This window comes from Lepidothrix coronata, unplaced genomic scaffold, assembly GCF_001604755.1.
Source record: "Lepidothrix coronata isolate B3197 unplaced genomic scaffold, Lepidothrix_coronata-1.0 Scaffold59, whole genome shotgun sequence".
In the NCBI taxonomy this organism is placed as follows: Eukaryota; Metazoa; Chordata; class Aves; order Passeriformes; family Pipridae; genus Lepidothrix; species Lepidothrix coronata.
In genome coordinates, this window is record NW_016690239.1 from 4,525,910 (window position 1) to 4,548,222 (window position 22,313).

Sequence of the window (22,313 nt, forward strand, 5' to 3'; positions counted from 1 at the left end):
TACTAATGTGTGTGTCTCTATATATTTATATATGTGTGTGTGTGCATGTGCACTTCAGGATTTTTATTGTTAATAGCAGTGTGAAAAGCTTACAGTCAATAGGAACTACTTCCGAATTTAGATGCCTCATCTCAGAGATGTGTCAGAAGAAATGCCCATAATGCCAAACTTCTTTTATTCCTATAACTGACTGGGAGCAGCCTTGCAAAATATACTATGTGATAAATTAATTGATAGATTATGCTATTTGATTTCAAATGCTAAAATAGAGCTGGTGAATAGCAATTTTTTAAAGACTTGTTATTTCATTTAATATAGTTAGGCACAGTATTTTATATAAAACTAGTGAGTGTTTTGGGATATATTCTGTTACTTGTAGTCCTTGCTGGGATACCTCCCTATTTCACTTGGCTGTCAACACTTCTTTGAAATGCAGAGAGGGAATTTTCAAGGTCGCAGATTAGGGAAGTGAGAATTAACAAGGCTCTGTTAGAAAGTCATAATGAGATGAATCCTTTATGCTACTAGAGATTAGTGGAGTTGGGATTTATGAAGCATTTTCCATACTAATCATGCTACTTAGACTCTGGAGACTTTTATTGCAGTGAACATTTTATATTTACATTTCCATTAAGTTTAAGAGGATGCTGTCTATGAGAGAAGTAGGGACCTAGACATAAAGGTTGTCACCATTTCTAGCATTGCCTCTGTACTCTGTGATATGCTGATGAGAAAAATTAGCATTCAGTAAATCTTATTTTATCTACATAACATAATGTGGGTTTGCGTGTGTTTTCCTTGGGGTTGGATACTTGTGGGTAGCTTATGTCTTACTTGCCTGGATTCTTTTTATTTCCTTTGTGTTTGTTTCTGCATCACTTTCAAGGTTGAGGCATCTGTATCATTGACAAGCCATGGCATGGGTGACAGTCTGAGATTGTAGAGAAAGACCTGGGGGCTTGAAAACACTCACCCACAAAGCTTTTTTCCTATAGCCTGAATGTATACTATACCTGTCACAGTCAGATTCCAAGTTGGAAAAAAACCCAAGTGATAAACTTCTGATAAACCTAAGGGCTTGCAGTGTCACAAATCAAACTATTATTCTTTATCCTGAGGAGAAAGCATTCTGAAAGTGAAACAGATATAGGCACAGGATTTAAAAGAACTTCCCAGAAACTGAAAAAAAAGACAATAATAAGCTTAATGAACAAAGCCCCAGGCAGGAGAGAAAGGCAAGCAGAGAGATAAACATGCCTGCACAAGGACAAATAAAAAGCAGAGGTGAAATCTTGGTGGATGGATGTTCCTGACTTCATCAGGGCCAGAGTTTCACCCAGCACGGATAGGATAGTTTTTAAAAATCCCCCATGCATTCTGTGTGCATTTTTTAGTGTTTTATTTAGATATAAATGAAATGTTTTAACTAAGCACAGGGAGGTGTTTTTCCCCAGAACCTCTTTGATTCTTGGCTGACAGGAGCAGTGCTACTCCTGTGTGGCTGGCCTGAGCTGCTGCCATGGCCCACGCATCTGTAGGTTATGCTTTAGGTCTTGGACATCAGGAGGATTTCAAACACAAAGCTTTCTCGTGATTACTGCATGCTCTCAGCCAGGAAAAGGAACAAAGTGAGTATTTCGGACTGTTCCTGAAAGAACTCCCTCCCACTGTTCATTTGCTGATATTTAACAAATACAATATTTGCAGAGAGGGCAAGAGGTGCCAGGACAGGCTCTGACAGATTGTGCATTAAGACTGCTTGTACAGTTTGGAGCTGGGGCATTGTAATACATCTTTATGAGGCCCTTTATTAAATATTCTACAGCCCCTCTGCTGCATTCAGTAAATGAATGATTATTATTTCTTTTTGTTATCCCTATTTGATGTGGCCCTATGCCATATTCAGAGTGTATGGTTCAGAGCATGCAATGAATAAAGAACTGTTCATTTCCAAATGGGCATTTTAAAGCATGTTCTCCTTAGTATTGATGCACAAAGATTAAAGCCAGAATTGTCAACAGTAGCTATCCATTTTAAGTTTCTGTCTTGAGACATTGAGGGACTGTTTTTTCAGAGTACTATTTATAGCCTGTATGGAAAGCACAACCAGGAGACACCTGTTAGAATTCAACACTGGTGTGGATCACTGTGTGCTTCATCTCTCACATTAGTTGCTCAGAAAATGTATCATGTAAAAATAGTGATCCCTTGTGAAAAGCTTGCTCTAAGTGATAAGGCCAGAGATGTATAAAATGTTTGGAGCAGAAATAGGAGAAGAATACTGTTTTACAAAGTGCCTTCAACTCTGTCTCTTCTCTGCTTATAAGCCACTTCTGCTACCACGTACACCTCTTCCACAGTCTGCATCACCAACACTCTGTGCAGTTTATGTCACTCATCTCTAGGATATGGTAAATCTGGAAGAGTATGAAGAGCACCAAAGATGGTGAGTGGTGCTGGAATCCCCAGGTTGAGCAGTTTGCATTGCATTACCCCCTGCAGTAATGTTGGTTTTTCTTGTTACATGGTAGATGAATTTCCAGACCCTTTATTTAGTCACAATTTCTACAAAGTATTTCTGCTCAGGAAACCATGTTTGGGTTGCCTTAGCTGCATGTTTATATATTGGTAAATGCCATATTTCGCTGCTTTTGCAAGCCACTTGTGGGAGGAGATGGTTTTGGGAGAGGCTGAAAGATGCTCTGACTTCCTTTGCACCACCCCTCTTGGAATCCACTACTTGTACTACTCCAAGTCTTTCCAGTGCTTCAAGTACTTTGGACACCATTGGCATTTGCTTGCATTCCCTTTAAGATGTGAGATAAAAGGCCCCACACTCAGCCAGTTTTCAGCTGCTAGTGGTAGATTTTTCTGATCCTGTTCTTCCTCTTTCATCCACACCCAAGTGAAGAGGATGATGGGGCACATCGAGACAGGAAGAGTGGCTAGCTGACTTTAATAACAACAGTGAGCTATGGAAGGAATAAGGCAGAACAGCACATCTGTGTAGAAGAATTTAAAAAGTGCTTTAGTATAAGGGCTAAGAGAAATGAGGGGAGTTCCTAGGGATTTTAAACCTGAGCACTGGCATATGTTTAGTGCAGTGAGACTCCTAGGCATGTTGCTCACACTCAAGTCAGTGGATATTTTTCCATTGCTAGCAAAAGCCATCTCTAGGGCACCCTCCAGCCATGGGACCCACAGACTGTGGGTTAGCATGTCCCTTGCATTGCTTTAAGTGCACCTGCAAGGCAGTTTTGTGGCTGTGTGGGGGACAGAGTATGCTGTGCCCCCTTCCAGCCCAAGGACCCCTGCTCTTCTTTCTCAGCCTTGCACAGCCACAACCCACAGAAGTTCTGGTAGGGAAAAAAGTCTGGAATTGGCACCATTACTTCTTTCTCCACACATAGGTCTTTTTATTGCTGTGTGTAGCTAATTAAAATGATGCTGAGATATGGTGAGAGAGACGGATAAACCTTTGGTGATTTATAATTTGCTAGGAATGACTTGACACTAAAGACTTACACATGTAATCACAGTTCATTGAAATATATGAAAATCCTTTCAGTTGAAGAAAAAGGCTTCTCCTATGACACAGTGCAACTCTCCAGGTGGGAGATTGGACGCAGCGAAGTAGGAAGATATTGCGTTGGCTGGCAACACAGGAGCAATCAAGGACACGATTTTTTCCCAGTTTTAAAATGGCTCCAGCTGGCACCCTGAGTGAATGAACGAATGGAGGAGCTGTGCTTCCAGATCCATAGCTCACTTCATTTCAATAAATGGGATTTAAAATGTAGTAAAGTGTGGTGGAGAAATAGATGAGTTGTTGTAGCTGTGTTATGGATATAAGTAGAGTGGTAATCAGTAATTTGTTTCCAAAATCTGAGCTAAAAATGGTATAACTGTTGGAACAGTACTGTTTTACCAACAGTGCAGAGTTCAGAATACCAATTGAACTTAGTCAAGTCACAGCTTTAATGGGCTTTCCTTTATTGGTTTAAGGAAAAGCGGCAGAGCAGGTCACCATCTCTGGGGATCAGTGTCCTGTTCTTAGCCTGTGATGGTGCTTTTTAAACAAATAAGTGTGGTCACACATAAAACTTCATACAGAGTCATGAAAATGGGCTTTAATCCTTCAGGGGTGTCTTCTTTTTGCAAGTGTCTTTTGGATAGCAGAGTGCAAACGAGCACGGGGATGGGTGTCCTGGCTCCGGGGAACTCCTTTCAGGATCTCTAGCCCACAGCGATCTCCACTGAGAGGCTGGCATGAGGAAGCACAACAGAAGGGCATTTCTGCCAGGGTAGGAGGACTGAGAAGCAACCAGGATGGACAGTCTGAAATAACTTGCTTTGCTTTCCTGACCATGGCAGGAAGAAAACACGCAGTTTAGGATTTAAGCTTTTCACAAATATGGATAAATTTATTTCCACTGTCACCTTGCAATGACAGTGGCATTATCCCCATTTTACACAGGCAAAGCTGAGGCACAGTAAGATTGGGGTTATATGGTCCATTTAATCTGGGTGTCCATTTTGCAATGCCTTTGGCTCAGTTACAGAGCTTAGTCAAATCTATATATAACTTTACGTATGGTCTCACTGACTACAAATACAGCCCTGCATGCTTAGTTCTGCTGCAAATTGCAGCAAAAATGCCTTGTTTGGCACCCAAATAGCAAGAAAAATTCTCTCTGTGATCACCTCTGCAAAGTTTGGATTCAATGGGGACCTTGAGTGGGGTTTTTTTTCATATGCATAAAAGCTTGAGGCACAGGCAAAGTTAGAATTCAGTTGTGCATGTGCACTAGACTGGTTTTCCCCACCCTGCAGTCTTTCCTCTCATTCACTGGACATCTAGATGTTATTTGCAACAAATTACAGAGATTTCTTCATTAGCCAACCTTGATTTATCCTTGGAAATACTCTGTCACATGCATTAAATAAGTCTGGTCTCTTAAGAAATGATAGTGTTAACTGAAAACTATATATGCAAAAGAGAGCAACATAAGGCTGCATGTGTGGGATTTTTATTTGGTGCTGTCCTGTTCTTAGGCAGCAAAGCTGTAGAAGTAAGGATGAAGTACTTTGCTAAGGCCTCTGAGAAGAGCTGGTGTGTAAGCCATGTTCCAAGGTCCATCTTCACATTTCTTGGTTTTTCATGTTTCCTTATATGAATCTCAATGACTTTTTTCAATATTTAAAGAGAGGACAGTGACTTCAATCACCGCTCTCAGTTTGTCATATCTTGCTCTGTAGTTCTGTGCTCTCAGATGAAGTACAGACATCTGCAGAGCAGGCAGTGGAAGTGGCTATGGTTTAACGTGGAGATTTCCTTCTGCTGGGGGCTGGAGAGGTGGGCACAGGGCAGGCTGCACACACTGTACCATGCAAGGCATGACACAGCATGGTTGATGGACACTGAAAGAAAATGTCACAGACTCTGGACACAGCTTCACCTTGTACTGGTTTTAAATATGAAAGAATAATTTGCAATACAGACAACTGCATGTTTAGCAAAACCTAGTAAATATATTAACCCAGATTTTCTGAGAAAGTTTGTTTGAGTCAATAATAACAACCCTGAAGCTGTCCTTTTCTAACAACAGATACATATCACAAACTGTGAACATATATAATTGTCCTTCAGTATCAGAAGATGCAGAATATGAGCAATGGCCTAAACAAATGTCAAGTGAGCAGACATGGCACACTCTTCATTGTAACAGGCCAGTGCATCAGACATGAATCTGGCCCAGTATATTGGATGATCAAGCTAAGTATTCCAAATTGCTTCGTTTTCTAAAAACATGATCAGCATCACAAAGACAAGGAAGACTTTTGCTTTATAAGCACCAGAGAATATATTAAGCAGGTTGATTAGATAATGCAAAGACCAGATAAGAGGTTCTGTGGATAAGAAGTAGGTAGTGACTAGGAAGAGAGATATTTAAAGATTAATTCATTTATGCACATGACATATTGAGGTCACTTTACATTTTCATCTCCTACCTTCCATTCACATCTACATCCATTTATGCCTTTAAAGGAATTACGCCTTTTCTTAACCTCTTATCTCTCAGAGATTTTCTCCTGACATCCGAATGCCTGGTTTGGACAGTCAAAGAGTAGCTACTGCAGGTTTTTTCAGAGCTCTTTTATGCTTTGTTGTTTTGACTCCACATTTTCTGTCCAGAGAGCTGTTGACAACACTCTCTCCTAGGAATATCCGTAATTTTTCGGGAGGGGAAAAGAAAGCTTTCTTGCTTTTGTGCTTAATATGTAAAATGCGGTAATTTATAAGCCTTGTGATAAATCTTACTTATAGGAACGAGATCATGTGTTTTGAGCTTTGAGTTTGGTCTTGACAGGTATGCAGTATGCTAAGATATTCCTTCAGATTTTTATTACAAATTGCACTAATAGTCTGTAGCTAATTATAGGTACTTGATTTCCCCCCTCAAGCACAGCTTTTACATTATACATTTAAGCTGTTTAATTAGTGGTTTAGATAATAAATTGGTCTTCTATCAGTCTGTTTTGTTTTGTCATTGCTAATGAAATTATTGTAATGTTGGGCTTAGCAAGTAAAGGAACTCTGTTATTTTACCTTGTGTTTTAAGAGCTATTCCCTATTTGTGTTGCATACCAGATGTCACACTAATTATTATCTGCAGACAAGAGTGCCATCTCTGCTCTATATGTAAAGCTTTTCTAAAAGCATTATGCATTGAATGGTGCAAGCTACTGTTATGCTTTAGTATGTTAATGCTTTGAAATTGCCCCTTGTTGTCTTAGGAACTCCTTGTAACTATGATTGTGAAACTGAAAACTAAAATTTTCAGAATTAATCAGATCTGGAGATCAAATGCTACCTGCCTTCCTACTCAGCCCAGCTAAATGAAATGTTTGGGTTGTGTGTGGTTTTTTCAATGGAAGTGTGGCCTTTTCATTTTCATTTGCTCTGTATACAAAAAAGATAATTCTTGTAAATCTTCCAACTTAGAGTAGGGTTTTTTTTCTTGTAAAAATAAGCAAGATTCGGCCCACACTCTTTAATTAAGTAAGAATACCTTCAGCACATGAAGGTTTATATGGGAATTTTTATACCTTTAAAAGCCAAACCTTTTCAAGCTCTCAGCCTCTGTTAGCACTTGTAACTGAACTTTTCAATCAGTAAGAGACTTGAGCTCTTCTCACTTCAGCTGAGAAAGAAGAATGGACCACAGGTAGTTTTGCAGAGTATGCCTGTTATTTCGTAATTAGCTTGTCTGTTCAGTTCTGCTGCTCATTTTGGGGAGCAGGGGGAGTTTGGATGAAAGGCAAAATATTAAGAAATAAGTTTTCTGGCATGTTCAGGGGGTTCCTGCCGAGCCGTATTAATAAGGGTTTCCACAGAAGATAGGACAGTAAGATAGAGTGATTTGGCTTTAGCAGCCTAATTCTAACCATTTTCTGCTTTTCAATTTCTTCTAAATTATTACAGAGCAATTAAAGCAATAAATTACAGTGCTTTGAAGAGCAGTACATTTCAGTGCCATGATTCTGCATATGCAAGGCAAGTACTTAAAGGGAAAAAAAACCCAAACTGCTAACATTTGTAAAAGAGCCTTTATTATTATTTCATTGAAGCAAAATTTGTATTCCACTTGGCCAGGAAAGACTTTGGGAACAAGATCTCTTGATAGGTCATTCTGCGTAGGAGGTTTTAGGAAACCAGAATAACAGACTTCTTTGGTAGAATAGCTAATTTTTTAGAAATGAAATGGAAGTAGCAGCCAGTTTGCCCAGGCAGTGAGTGTATGGGGGATGTGGGAAAAACATACCTGCATATATACTTTTGTTGAGCTCAAAATCAGGCTAGGACACATAGTCTCAGAAGATTCATACCATGCTTTTTTCATTTTGACACTCAGTAAGGTCCCAAGTCAAACTATTACTTAGTCAAAAGATAAAAAGGTTTATTATTGTTGGGATTTTGGTGAGGAAGAACATAAAAACAGCAATATGCATGGATTGTGCTTCTTCACATGTTTGGGTTTATGTAACTGGTAGGGCTGCCGGGTGTCTGAAGGATATAATCTAGTAAAAGCAACGATCTCGGAGCGAGGCCATCTATTTTTCATTAAGAAACATGCAAAGTGTTGTTCAGAGTTCAAACTGAACTCTTATCACAGCACAGTGAGATCTATGTAACTGAATTCATTTTATCCAGACTTGTCTCTTACTGACTTTACATGAAATTAATAGCAAAATTAGAAATTTCAAAATTATATAACAATATAATATAGGTAATTTACAGCAGCTGTGTACTACTTAAAGTGGAGAAACCAGAGGACGTTTTCTCATGAGATATCCAGTACTGATGTTTTATTTCAGTTTGTTGATAATGGTGGGGTTCACAAGCTTTTGTGTGCTTATCTAAATCAGACCAGTAATTATTTGCTGACCACTACCATAGAGTGATGTCACTGATCACTGGTTTTAGTTACAGTACAATAACATTTTTTGGCAAAAGTAAGTATGAAAAAGAAATAATTCTCTATTATACTACATTTGATTGTAGCTTTTACTGCTAAAATTCAACAAGGCAAAAGCAGTGTATGAGTAACAACAGGATCACACTCAGTTTCTGAAGCTGGCGTGGAGTAATGCTGGCCTAACATGGAACTGCACGTTGCTGGATGACACTCAAACACTTTCAGCCTTTGTCACCCAGGCTGGAAGGCAAGAGGGACAGGCACCAGCTCTATTCATAGCCACATGGCAGAGCTGTGGGTTTTTTTTTTCTGAGAGTTTTTTCAAGATGGGTAGGAAATCACCTCATTTGTATCAAAATCAAAATGATGTCACATCAGACTGTCCAGTGGAAACTGAAGTCAGCATACTGCTGGGTGCAGATGAGTTAGCTCTAACCAGATAATTTAAGATGATCTTGACCCTTTACTCCTTCTTCTTTCTTCCCTTACTCATTTTTCTCCTAACAGAAACACGTCATTTGTTGTAATTGCATTAGACCCTCAGAAGTGACTCATCATATAATGGGTACCAGCAGAATTAATTACCATGAACAAAGGAATTTTTTAAACCCAAATATATTGTTATATCTGAGTTATAAACCTTTGAAATGAAAGTGTTGTCTTAAAAAGCACAGTCTAGTAATAGCACCAGTATTTGCCTCTATAACAAGAACCAGACCTGCAATTAAAAATACTTGCTATTTGAAATGATGTCAGACTTCTGTAGTACCAAATATAAAAGCAAACAAGACATTATTAGACATTGTCTTAAAGTTTGTCAATTGAAAAACTGAAACACCATAAATGTAAAGGTTCCTGATCTGGAAAAAAGTGTGTAAAATTAAAACCAAATGTATGATGTACAGTAACAGTACCTGAAAGAGTTTAAATGCCTATGTGTGTGCCTATATACATGTGTATTGTCTTTGCATAGATACTCACACATACAGAAGATGCTGTAGTACTTCACATTTCCTTCCATCTATAAAACTAATTGCAAATTATTTCTTTTTGTTCTTCTCACAGCTGAATTTTTATTCCTCTTGTGGGGTGTTTATCTCTGCTATGCAGTGCGGACAGTCCCATCAGCATTTCATGAGCCACGTTATATGGCTGTTGCAGTTCACAATGAGCTCATTATCTCTGCTATATTCCATACAATTAGGCAAGTGATCTGTAGATCTAGTAACTAACTATTTATCTTTCACGTTTCATATGGTACAACTTAAAATGGGTGAATGGGATAGGATGCATAATGGAAGGTCTTATAAATATGTTTCTGCTAATTAAGAGATTACTAAACTTAAAAATGTTTCCATGGGATTCAAGAGTATGAAATTATATAATTAGGGTTTTTTTCAATATAGCTGATAAATTAGGTATATGATAAATTAGGTATAGCAAAACTGCTATCTGTCTTCAGTCGTCTACATACTGCTCACTGTTTTGTACCCCTAGAAAAACAGCAGGTAAGAATGTTGGTTTATATGAACTTTTCCTGGTGTATAACAGATTGGTGAGCTGCAGCTATATATTAAGATAACTGTACTGGTTTGGGCATGAAGCATAGTGTTTTATATGCTGACATAAAAATATTGTTATGCGTATGATGGTATATTAGTAATATAAAGCCCATGTTTCTTCTAAAGTCTGTAATGAGCTCTACCTTTCATACTTCTAAACTATTTGGGTAGTATTTGGGTGATAAGGGTCTTTGCTAGAGCTACATGAAAATTGCTATATATTCCTTTCCTACAGAGTACCCTGTAAAAATGAATTGGTCCTAGAAAATGCAAAATAGCAAGATAACATGAGTTTCATCTCATCCTGTAAAAACTCTTAAGACTTTCTTACGATGTTCTCACACCTTCCTTTGCCTCCTGACAGATCTTATCTACTAAGATCATTTTTTTTGCATTGCTTAATTGACAGTCTTCAAATACTCTTCTCTGTTCCTTGGTCTGTCTTGGTATTCACATTGCTCTCTGTCTTCTTGCTGTTTGCTTTCATGTTTTCTTCTGAGTAAACATCAGCAAAGCAAATCCTTCATCTCAGTTCTTTCCTGGTACTCTTTTCCCTTATTGTTGTCATACAGTTCACTGTATTTTTCAGACTTGCAACTTTTTTTTTTCTTCCCCTTCTTTTAACCCTGTGTCTCAACATCCACATACTCTCAAAATCTTTACTCCCTATCACAAACATCTGCAAAGCTATTGTTTAAAATCTATATTTGATGGAAGTATTTTTTTTAATTCCTAGTGGATGTAAAATTCAGTTAAAATACTTTTGAATTTATTATAACCAATATGACAGCTTCTCAGTCAATTTTCCCCCCCCTTAATTAATATTCCTAAACTGTATTTTGGGCCATGTTAGAAGATACAGTTCAGTGCACTAGGAGACCTATTATGTGGGCTGCAAGTTTCTTTTAACAATAGAGCAGAATGAAAGTAATCTTGGATTAAAGAGAGGGGAAAAGGGAAAAATAGGAAAATATGGCGTTTTAATACATGCTTTATGAAGGAGACAGAAAAGGATTAAGTCTTTCAGTTTATCTTATTGACAGTCCTGTGCCTCCAGCCTAAGGTCTGCTGATCTTGTTCTTCCTTTTTTTTTTTAATGTACATTTTGTATTGATTCTTTGCCATCTGTCTGATACATGCTGATTTGTTGAAGAAGAATCATGTAGTGTTTATGGATAGGAATGAATAAAATGCACACGATCCCTCCTGAGATTATGTCCATTTCTGCATACAAGTTTTAATCTATTTCCTTACTTTTTTTTTTTTTTTTTTGCTTTCATCTTCCCTGCCAAGTTCTGGATGCAATTGAAAGGACTCAGATTTATATGACATATCTGAGTTGTCATGAAGTTGAAAGCACTGGAGCCTTGAAGGACGCCTACAAGGCAACCATCCAGTTTAAAAACTCCCGAAGCTCATAGAAGATTGATGTGAGCACTAAATAAAACCTTGAACTGTTTGCATTTTGTTTTCCTTTTAAAATATTCCCATTTCAGAAAAAGAGGATTCTGGATTATCTTCAGATCAGCACAGTATTAAATTTCTGTGTTACTCTTTCTCTTATATTACAGAGAACCCCAAAATTTATATGGAAAAAATCTCATTCAAATAGAAACCCCATCCCTGTAGGACTGAATGGATACCACAAGCGCTATTTTGCTTTCAGAGGTATTGTATGGCACATATACCTTAATCCGCCAAGATCTCATGCATAAAACAAGCAAAAAACCTTCACAGAATTTGAGGGTTGGATCTGTTCAGGGTTAAACAAATCCAGTGGGCATCAGGATGTGGGTGCTTTTTCCTGGCTGGCTGATGGATCTGGCTGCCACTGTTTCCATTTGCAGATTGAGCACATCAACTGCAGTGCAGTCACACACAGCACGTGGCTGCCCACATGGACCAGCACAGGCCCAACACAGCCTGGTCCTGTTCCTCCTCTGCAGCTGGGCACGGGCTGAGACCTTGAGTCTTCCAGGTGCAGGTCTCCGGTGTTCTTCCCTCACCTACCTTATCACCTATCTGTCCCAATTCTTGTCTTCTCCCAAATAAACAACCCACCCCTCATTATTTTTTTCTGATTGGTCCAAGTTTGCTACATCTGTACTCAAATTTGGTATTTGTGATGCCATTAGCAGGGTAATTACAGTCATATATGCTGTTACTGATAGGTTACATTGGCACTACTGACCTTGCAAGTTCTACTCCCTCAAAGATCCTTCAGTTACCTGTGAAGTTTGGCCATCTTTCAAATGACTCCCTGTTAACCACCTGTGAAATCTTGCCATCCCTCTAACTTTTGTTCACTGTTACATCCAGCAGTTCATGTCATCTTCATCAGTTCTCGTGTTCAGTTAGCTAAACCTCAGGCCTGAGCCTCCTCATATCCCTGCACATCCCAACAGCAACATCTCTGTAAGAAATAATTAATGATAATATTTTATTGTGTTCATGAAACATTTCATTTACAAAGTATTAAACAAGTAATTATGACTGTATTATTGCAGCATATAAACCAGTGTTTCATGCCAGACTATTTCTGTTAACAAAAGCTTCTGCAAAATGTGCATCTGTGAACTTGGATAAGTTGCAAATGTCGTTTCTGTCTGAATGATTTTTGTAAACCTGCAAATTGCAAGCCAGCAGTACATCCATTCATCCATTGCATTGCTTACTCTTTCTATCTTTGGGAGCTCACTAAAGCAGACAAGCCAAGCATGCTCCAGCTAGCTTTACCTGCACTGCTTGTTCTACCACCCTTATAGAAAGCTCAGCAAGGAGCTGTTTTGTTTGGGAGGTTCAGCCACTCATTTCTAAGCATTCACAAGGCTCTTGGGCCCCGCAGCAGTGAGCTGGGTGGTCCTGCAGTCAAGATCATTTCTCTGCTCCCCACTAAAATGCATTTCAGTTCAGTTCTCTCTTTGATGGCTTATCAGCTGTACTTGGTAGCTGCGATCTGTGGACATCCTGTGTTTATGAAGTGCACTGCACTTTATCATAGTACGTGTGCTTACTTAACCTAAAATCATCCCTTCACACCTTAATGTATGTAAGCTGCCATAACTCAGCTCAAGCTAGAGAAACTGTGACAATATAAACCAAACAAAAAGACAGCTCAATACAGTGAGAAAAATGGAATAAGCAGTATCATTTAAGGTCTGTTATTTCTTTTTATATTTTGATTTGTTGATTGGGTTTTTTCTGAGTTGTTTTGAAATGTGGTATATAGGAAAAGCATGTGGATGTAATTTTTAGTCTTTATGAAAGCAGTACAGAACAAAACTAGTTGTGTTTGGCCATTCAATGAAAAGAAACCTAAGGAACATTAAAGATATTAAAATCTAATGCACTGGAGAAAACGCAGTGAATTGCAAACCTGAATTCTATTTTCAGATTCATTCTTGTTTCAAGACTTCAGTCTGACTGGATGCTGATGCTGTTCTTTGCACACACACATTTGACTGTGACAGTCACTGTTGGGCTACTTCTGATTCCTAAGGTATTTGAGTCTTCTGTCTCTTTTCTTTTGCCAAGACTAAGGCAGATAAAAGTTGTCATGCAGAAGCAATTCTGTATAAATCTAGCAAGCAACTGATAAAAAAGGAAGATATAAAATTTGGCTATTTATCTACCTAAAAAGCTGGTTTGGTTTGTTGGTTTTTTTTAAAACTTACACATTTTCAAAGATTCTTTCTTTCAGCTCTCAAAATTCCAGGAGTTTAAAGTACTTAAAATTTTGATGTGATTAATATAAGAAGGAAAGAATCCTGCCCAACTATACTTTTTTCAGGTGTTTGGGTGACTGTGCTGCTGCCAGAGTTAGCAGGGAACAGAAAAAGAGTTTAGGCAAGGGGATAGAAAAACTAGAATCAGGAGACTGGACTAGCCATGAGTCAGGGAAGTTGGGATTTAAACCGGGCAGTTATAGGCTGAAAAAGTAGAGCCCTTTGCAAATCAGAGCCTGAGATGGACATATGCTGCATACTGGGAGGAGACATGGCCCATGACATGGAGCCAGGAGCAGTGTTGGGTGCCAACACAGTAGGGGCACCAGTACGAGGGGGATGACAGGAGTCGGGGAAGAGAAGAGAAAATGCTCCGAGCGCTGCAGTCACCTCCCATGGGGCACTGAGACTGAAGTGGCAATATGTCAGTGTCACCAGGGACAGGAGAACTGCAGGAAGCTCCACCTGTCTCTAGCACTGATCCCCAGGATTTGAATGGAGCATCCTTCTTAAGACAGTACCCCAGCAAAGGGAATGATTTTATAATGGCTTTTGAAATGACCAATCATATTAATCTGAAGGTCAGGAGTAGAGGTGAAAGCTACATATGAAGGAAGAGCATTAAGCAGTTTGAGTTGATAGAATTTTCAGGTTAATGAAGCTGCTATTCCCATCTTTTGCCTGTGTGTCAGAACAGGGTATGCTGATAATTGTCAAATATACATACATCAAACAGTCACAACAAGGGGATACATGGATGCAGCCTTAATACTGCATAATCTTGTTTTATTTTAAATTACTTTTCTGGTCTTTAGCAATAGTCTTATATATTCTACTTTATATTCATATACTTTATAAAATATCTTCAGAGGTGTCTGTTTAAACTAGCCTAGAAAATTTGTTGAGCTTTCTGAAGCTGATTCATAACTACTGATCAACATTTTAATTTTTAGCTTATTATCTGTGTAACACTGCGGAGGCTTTTCTTCCAACATACCAAAGAATTCAGGGAATTAAGATTCACAAGGTTCTGTTCTATTCATAAACTCCTGAAGACAGATGACTGTGTGAACAATAGTAACTACAGATGAGTGAATCAATATGAACAAAAAAATTATGACACTCTCCAACTCTTGATTCAAGCATTTGCTAAAACATAGAAGAGAAAAATTATCTCCTTTTTCATTAGTTTCCATCTTTTTTCCTTTATTTTTCCTTTTTTGGCCACCTCATGTCTTCCTTTTCAGGGTCAGGATCTAAAATGGAAAAATTGCTTTCCACAGGATTATTAAGCTGTATGGAATACAAAATAGTGTTTTACGGTTTTAGCTGCCTAATTGAAAATACTGTCTGAAAGTCTATTTTTATCCTAACTTAATTGAAATGCCATTTAAAGAGGTTTAAACAAGCATCAAAACAAGTAGGAATTTTTTCTTATGTAAATCTCTAAGATTTATCAAGTTAAGGCATCTTAATAAGAGTTCCTTCCACACAATACTGATATTCTATAGGACACTACTTATGCCAGTGAAGATTATAGCTAGTGTTTTGAGTTCGAGAATCACATGAAATCTATAGAAGGATCATTGTACCATAAAAACTGCTGTAAGCTCTTACAGTGATGTTGGAGTAAACTTTTGCACTCATGGCAACCTCTCTTTTATGAATACTTATTGCAGTTTTCACATTCAAGCAATAACCCAAGAGATGATATAGCTACAGAAGCTTATGAAGATGAGCTTGATATGGGTCGATCTGGATCCTATCTGAACAGCAGTATCAATTCAGCATGGAGTGAACATAGTTTGGATCCTGAAGATATTCGGGTACATATAACTGATTTGAATAGCATTCATTTTCAAGAACAACACTTTTTCCTACAAGTAAACTCCAATTTGCATGCATTTATCTTTCTTTGCAGATACCGGCTGAAAAAGGCTAGCTTAGGTCTCTTACGATTGTGGTATCAGGTCATGTAAAATCTCATGGAAATTATTCACTAGTGTGAAGAGATGCTGAATTATTAGTTGCAGTAAAAGTCATACTGGCAGTTAAGGAGGAGGAATCATCCATAGCAAGAGCTGTTTATCAGTTTACATAGGCTCTTTGAATTATCTTGAAGTGCTAACAACATTTGGTTTCAGTGTGATTAGCCATTTGTATGTAACATATAAATAAGCATATACAACTGCATAGATAAAATTTTAAAAACGTGATTAAAAGAAAAAAATTATTCCTATTTTACATGATAAAAGGGGTTATATTCTGAGAATAAAGAATAGCTATAGAGATCAGCAGGAAAGCATACACCACAGCATTGCAAAATGTGAAACATACAGCATAAATGCATATGAATTATGTGTGCTGTGGAAAGTAACATGTTTGTGCATGAGGGTTGAACTTATTTTTAAAGTGGAAAAAAAATTGGATTCAATTTGGTGGAGAAATAGCAAATTCAAGAATTAGAAAAGACAGTGAAGTAAGTTTAATGCCATTGTTAGAGCAATAGATCTTGCACTCATCAGGCTGCTTGTTTGACTGTACTCGCTCTGTACATACTAGTTTTGCCATTCACTTTGCTTTGCAGGATGAGTTGAAGAAACTATATGCCCAGCTTGAAATCTATAAAAGGAAAAAGATGATTGCTAATAATCCACATCTCCAGAAAAAAAGGTGCTCTAAAAAGGGCTTGGGGCGCTCGATAATGCGACGTATTACAGAAATCCCTGAGACAGTCACCCGGCAGTGCTCCAGGGATGAGAAGGACTTGATGGAGCACAGTGCTGTGAAGAGCTTGGCCACACTGAAGAAAAATGCACAGGATTCCACAAGCTCTGCAAAGCCAAAGGAAGAGACTTTGAAAAACAGGGTCTTTTCCTTAAAAAAGTCCCACAGCACTTACGATCATGTTAGGGATCAAACAGAAGAACCAAATGGCTTAACTACAGAAAGTGCAGAAGTTATACCTGCTGAGAAAACACTCCTGGACTCCTTGAATGGTAACAAATTAACCAAAAATGCTCCTGAAAAAGTTGAAGCTGTCTCCACTGAATCGGTCCCTTTGGTGTGCAAATCAGTAAGTGCACATAATTTAAGTGCTGATAAGAAACCTCTGCATCCAAGAACGTCTGTGTTACAAAAATCCCTCAGTGTTATTGCTAGTGCCAAGGAAAAGACTCTGGGACTAACAGGTAAAACACAAAGTCTAGAAGAAAGCACTAAATCTCATAAACCTCAGCAGAAGGGTAAGGAGGCCAGCAAAAAGCACTCAGCCTCTGATAAGGGGGAACATAAGGATTCCCACAGGAAAAACTCTACCCACTCTGAGGAAACAAAGAAAGCCCATAAATCTGGAATTATTAAACAGCAAAGGGTTAGTCAAACACCTGCAAATCCAGACACAGGCCCAGGTAAGTCTTTGCACAAGGACAATTTCGACAGAGGAGAAGTTTGTCCTTGGGAGATATATGACCAAATTCCTGGTCCTGTGCCTTTTGACTCTAAAGCTCAAAAACATGTATCTATTGCTTCCTCAGAGGCAGAGAAAAACCACCCTTCCCAGCCAAAGGGGAAGACTCATCATAAGCTGAAGACACCTGAGGGGTACCAACAGTCAAATCAAAAGAGCTCAGAGAAGGTGGAGGCAGCCACTCGGGAGACACAAGAGCAGCAGGTCTTTGAAAATGAGAAAAACCAGTCAAATTCCAAGTCTCAGGTCACTCCTGGGCTGAAGTGTGAGAATGTTAATAAATATACACCTAATACCTGTGCTGGGGAGCGGGAGGAGCTGCCCCAGAAAGCAGCAGAAAAGGAAAACCTCAATAAATTGGCAGAACAGAAAAAAAACGCCTCTTCCGAGGGAAATGTGCTTTCATCTAACTCCCATAAGCCAAGTAGTTACTTACAGCAACCTTTAGCATCTCGAGCTGAAGTCTGCCCTTGGGAGTATGATACACCAGATTTACCAAATGCAGAAAGAAGTGTAGCTTTATTGAACACCTCTGCTATAAGTGCAAATAAAACAGCAGCACCTCGAAAATAAGAGGCTTCTGGACTGTGGAGAGTAGCAACATTGAGAAGAAAGACAACAGGAAAGACAGAGGGGACTTAGGCCAAAAGGATCTGAAAATTCCTAAGGAGCATCACTTAAATCAAGGGAATCAGCACTACGAATAAGTAGAAGTGAAGTAAATTATCATTGATGTTGTTATTATTTATTTGTTGAGTGCCAACAATGTGATTAGCAATGCCCAGAATATGGTCCCTGCTCCAAGGATTTTACTGTGTCAGTGAAAGAAACCTGCCTTTGTGAAATCACTTCTCATTTAAAAGAAAAATAACATGATGGTAACAAACGCACAGTGTAGATCTTAACCGAATTATTTCTGGATGCCGTAACTTGCTTTAACTTGCCCTTGGGACTTTAAAGATCCAGCAGAAGTAGGGCACAGAAAATGTTCTGATGGCAGAAAGGGGTATCAATGAGCAGCTTATTAAAATGACGACTTTTCACTTTATATATTTAATCTAAATAGCACTGCTAACTCAATGCATCCCAAAAATATTTTCTATAATGGTTGCTCTCATTTTCTTATTACTATATGTTTAAGTACACCGTTGTGTCTCATATTAAAGCATTCCAGATTGTATAATTTTTGCAAATAACTTTGATATTATGTGACACAACAACATATATTTATGCAATCTGCAGATACTTTTTTTTAATTGCAAGTTAAAATATCATTTTGTTTATATATAGAATTGCAGTAATCTTTCACTGGCTATGGAAGCCGTAATTCTTATCAGGAAATTCTTTTGATCTTTGGAGATTATTTTTTTTTCCTTTCCTGTGATTTATATAGTGAATTTTTTTGTTTACTCTCTGTTATTTAAATTTATAGTTTGATACTGTATTATTCAGGAGTTTTATATGCAGTAAGTTATGCACTTCCCTGTTAATGTTCTTTGTTAGTAGTGGAAATTCAGTCGTCTTAGCTGCATATTAGGACAACTTATCTGGTTTTTTGTTACTAATTGGAAAATATCATCTAACAAAACAGAACTCTTACTTCAAACATTGATTGTGATGATCTTGTTCAGTATTCCCTACTGAGCATATCCTGCTAAATAAGGTAAGAAAGAATGACAATGACAATGACAGTGAATATACCCCAGAAATGATCACCTGCTTTACTAAAACCAGACAGCTCTGGGAAGTATATTAGCTAGCCTATATAGAACAACACTGTACTGTTTACCCCTAATGGCAAACCTCAAAAACTTCGCCCTTGAGTGAGAAGTCCAAAATATTACTCTTCCCCATACATGCAATTGTAAGAGGTAATGGGAATGGAAATGATGGCACTTCTCTCCCACTCTCCAAAATGCTTTTATTTTTTTAAAATTTATATGTACATTTACAGTAAAAGTTAGTGTTTAATACAGTGCTACTTTTCAGCAATAGCTACAGTCCTCATCATGCATATGAGCTTAATTCATAAATGGCCCATCCACAACTATGAGTCTTAGTGATGGTTCACCATCAGGGCCTGAGGACATATTGTAAAGATTCCGAGGAGTATCAGTAATTATGAAAACCCCCCAGCCATCTAAATGCAGTACCAGTAAAGTGCTGTTCGCTGAAACTGGCTATACATAGTGCACTCCAAAACAAAGACAGCTCAGTCCTAAAGAACTTGTGCAATTTGAGAGAAGTGATGGGATTCAGTGGAAGAACGTGAATTGAGGATGATTGAATAGAATGTGTTGTTTAATATATATATAATATATATAAAAATAGATATTTATATATGTTTAATATATATATATAAATGTCATATCTAATACACACATGCACATACACGTATGTAGTATAAACTGATTTTTGTGGCATCATAGAAAAGTGGCTTAAGATAAAATGCAATGAGCAGAGGGGCATAGACAACCTGGGCATGAGGAGGACTTTTTCTGTCCTTTAGAAGGGAGAGGAGTCTATGGGCATGTCTAGACTGACAGATCAAGATATATCTGATCTTCCTACTGCCTCTGCTAAGCCCTAATCTGGAATATGCCAACACTTAAGCCAGCTGGGGACAAGTTGGCTCAGGTCTTGGTGCTGTCTAAACACATTGACCTCACTTATAAATTCTCCTCATAGCTCCAGATTAAGTGGCTGAGCTGCCCCAGCCAACCTGGTTAGCCAGAATGATGCTCAGTTACACCACGAGGACATGCTGACTGAGGTCTTTACTACCCTGGGCTTGTCCGACTCTCCCACCCCTCTTTTGTAGGGTGTAATTATGGCCTAGGAGATCTGACTGGCACCCTTGCAACCCAGAATCCCTGTTTCCCCCATGAAAGGGAGTCAGACATATGAGCCTGAGTGCTTTGGACATCAGTGCACCCACTTTGTACACACAGTGCCAGTGGCATCCTATGTGCAGCCCAAATCCAGCTCTGTCCTTAGTGTGGAAAAGAGCTGAGGTTAGACTTGGTGTGCTCAGCTTCTCCCTTCCCAGTCCCAGACACTAGTGGAATTTGTCTGTAAATTTTCTGTCAACTTCAGTGGGACTTGATCAGCTCTTCAGAGAGAAAGTAACCCTATATTTGTATTGGAAGAAGTCTGTCCTGGGAACATAGCTTCCTAGGAGTCCTCCAGGAGCACACTGACCCTGTATGCAGAGAAATACACAGTTTTAAACCTGATGAAATGCTTACCACCTCACACCTCCCCTACCCTCAAAGGGAGGTTCTGCAGCCCATCTTAGCAGTGGTTTGTGGGAACGGGATGGGGGGACAGCTTATTGCAGGCTGCCCTGACTCACAAAACTAGTGCTTTGTCAGACCCAGGCAGTGACGTTAGAAGTGGGAATCCATGGAGGAATCTTGAAACTAGATATTTGTGTGTTCTCACTGCCTCTTGGAGACAGATGGTCGCAAGGAGCAGGCACCAACCCTCTTGCCCTTGCTCGTCTGGCCCTCCATCCTCAACCTCAGAGCTGAGCAAGGACACACTGCCCATGCCCTGCTCTGTGGGAGCCGTGTTGGGGTGCAGCGCACACCAAGGATGAGGGGATCCACACTGGCAAAGTGTCCGCACAGTACCACTGCCCCTTGCATTCCTGGCAGGATCAAGCCCTTCATGCATGATTGTGTCTGTGCCACCGCTATGTATCTATAATTCCTTGCTTGGTTTCTTTTCCCTTTCTTTCTCTTTTTAAAAGATAACTTAATTAGAAACACAAAGCCCAATCCTTGGCTGGTGTACAACAGCCCAGTTGCACAGCAAGCAAAAAGCTGGTTTACCGGGGAAGGCACTGGTTTGTATATTCTCGTTTGGGTTTGATTTTTTTCATCCTGACCGTTTCCTTCACTTCTTAAAAAGTGTCTGTTATGGTTCTTTAGGCTCATTGTAGTCACAACCCCTAAGACTGACACAACTGGGGAACTTTCCTTTAGAAGACAACAAAGCTTTCCCCAGTCTTTTAAGAAACTGATCTTTGGACTACAGATTCAATTGGGACTTAAAATTATTTCACATGTAAGAAAATGAGGGGCCAAACTTCACACAACTATTCTATTTCACTATGATGCTACTAGAAACATTGCTTAATGAAGACATACTAAGTTAGACATAAATAATGTTCTGTATTTCATAAATTTTTCTCCACCAGCAAATATGGGCTAGATTGCTTAGTTGTCTTTTTCTGGAGTTTCATTATCATTGTTCAGCCAAGAGAAGTGCAACTCTAGAATAAATATGTTATAAAGATGTTTTCTAGCATATCTGTTCAGAGAAAAGACAATAAACATGAAGGTCACAAACATTTGCTAGGTTGTCCTTTTAAATGCATGTGCAAGCTGCATTTCTCCTTTATTTCTAAGACATGGTTTATAAAGAATTAGATTTATACCAATCTTATTAGACTTGTATAATTTATGCAAGATTATGCGCTTTAAAATATAAATCAGTACACACCTATCGTCAGCTTTGGTGGCATCATAGACTTGAAACCGGACAATACTTTTATATTTGCTCTCCTTAGGCTTTTGCATGCATATGACAACAGGCAGGCCTGAGCAAACACTGCCTTTGACTTTTAACATTTTAGCTACTCCAAGTTGTAGAGTATATAAAGCTGTAAGTCTCTTCACTTTATAATGTGGTTCTTATGACAATGTTATCTGGCAACCAACAGCATCCACCATGAAATACTTAATAGATTTATGTTGTAATGTGTTGCAGCATGTAAATAATGTAACTTCTCTGCAATAAAGCACATTTATATGAAATCTGTCTGCAGGCTTTTGTGTTGTGGTCTTCTGAAGTCATTACTGATCCAAGCTAAACAGGTTTCCCATCAAAATTCTAAAGTAGCTAATTTTACAGCTTATATGATCTGATCATGTCAGTAGCATTTTCTGGATTTTCCTCATATTTTCTTAACATCAGCCTTTAGAGTAGATTTGTACTGTGTTCAGGATTTCTGGTTAAGGAAATAGCTCTGTTTTCTCAGTGGTTGCAATTTTGAGATGAAAATTGTAGA

General features: G+C 38.6%; 1 protein-coding gene across 2 annotated transcripts in view; it reads left to right on the forward strand.

Annotated features, from left to right (window-relative positions):
• GPR158 (G protein-coupled receptor 158) overlaps window positions 1-22,053 on the forward strand; it is a 186,153-nt gene extending 164,100 nt beyond the window's left edge. The window contains exons 8-12 of one of the 2 annotated variants that reach the window (XM_017817275.1): window positions 9,546-9,684; window positions 13,436-13,541; window positions 15,447-15,593; window positions 16,355-17,177; window positions 17,304-17,809. In XM_017817275.1, the coding sequence (XP_017672764.1) occupies window positions 9,546-9,684; window positions 13,436-13,541; window positions 15,447-15,593; window positions 16,355-17,177; window positions 17,304-17,809 (1,721 nt within the window). Of the gene's footprint in view, window positions 1-9,545; window positions 9,685-13,435; window positions 13,542-15,446; window positions 15,594-16,354 lie in introns of both variants that reach the window. The other variant, XM_017817274.1, reaches the window with a different exon arrangement.
• The last annotated feature ends 260 nt before the right edge of the window (window positions 22,054-22,313 follow it).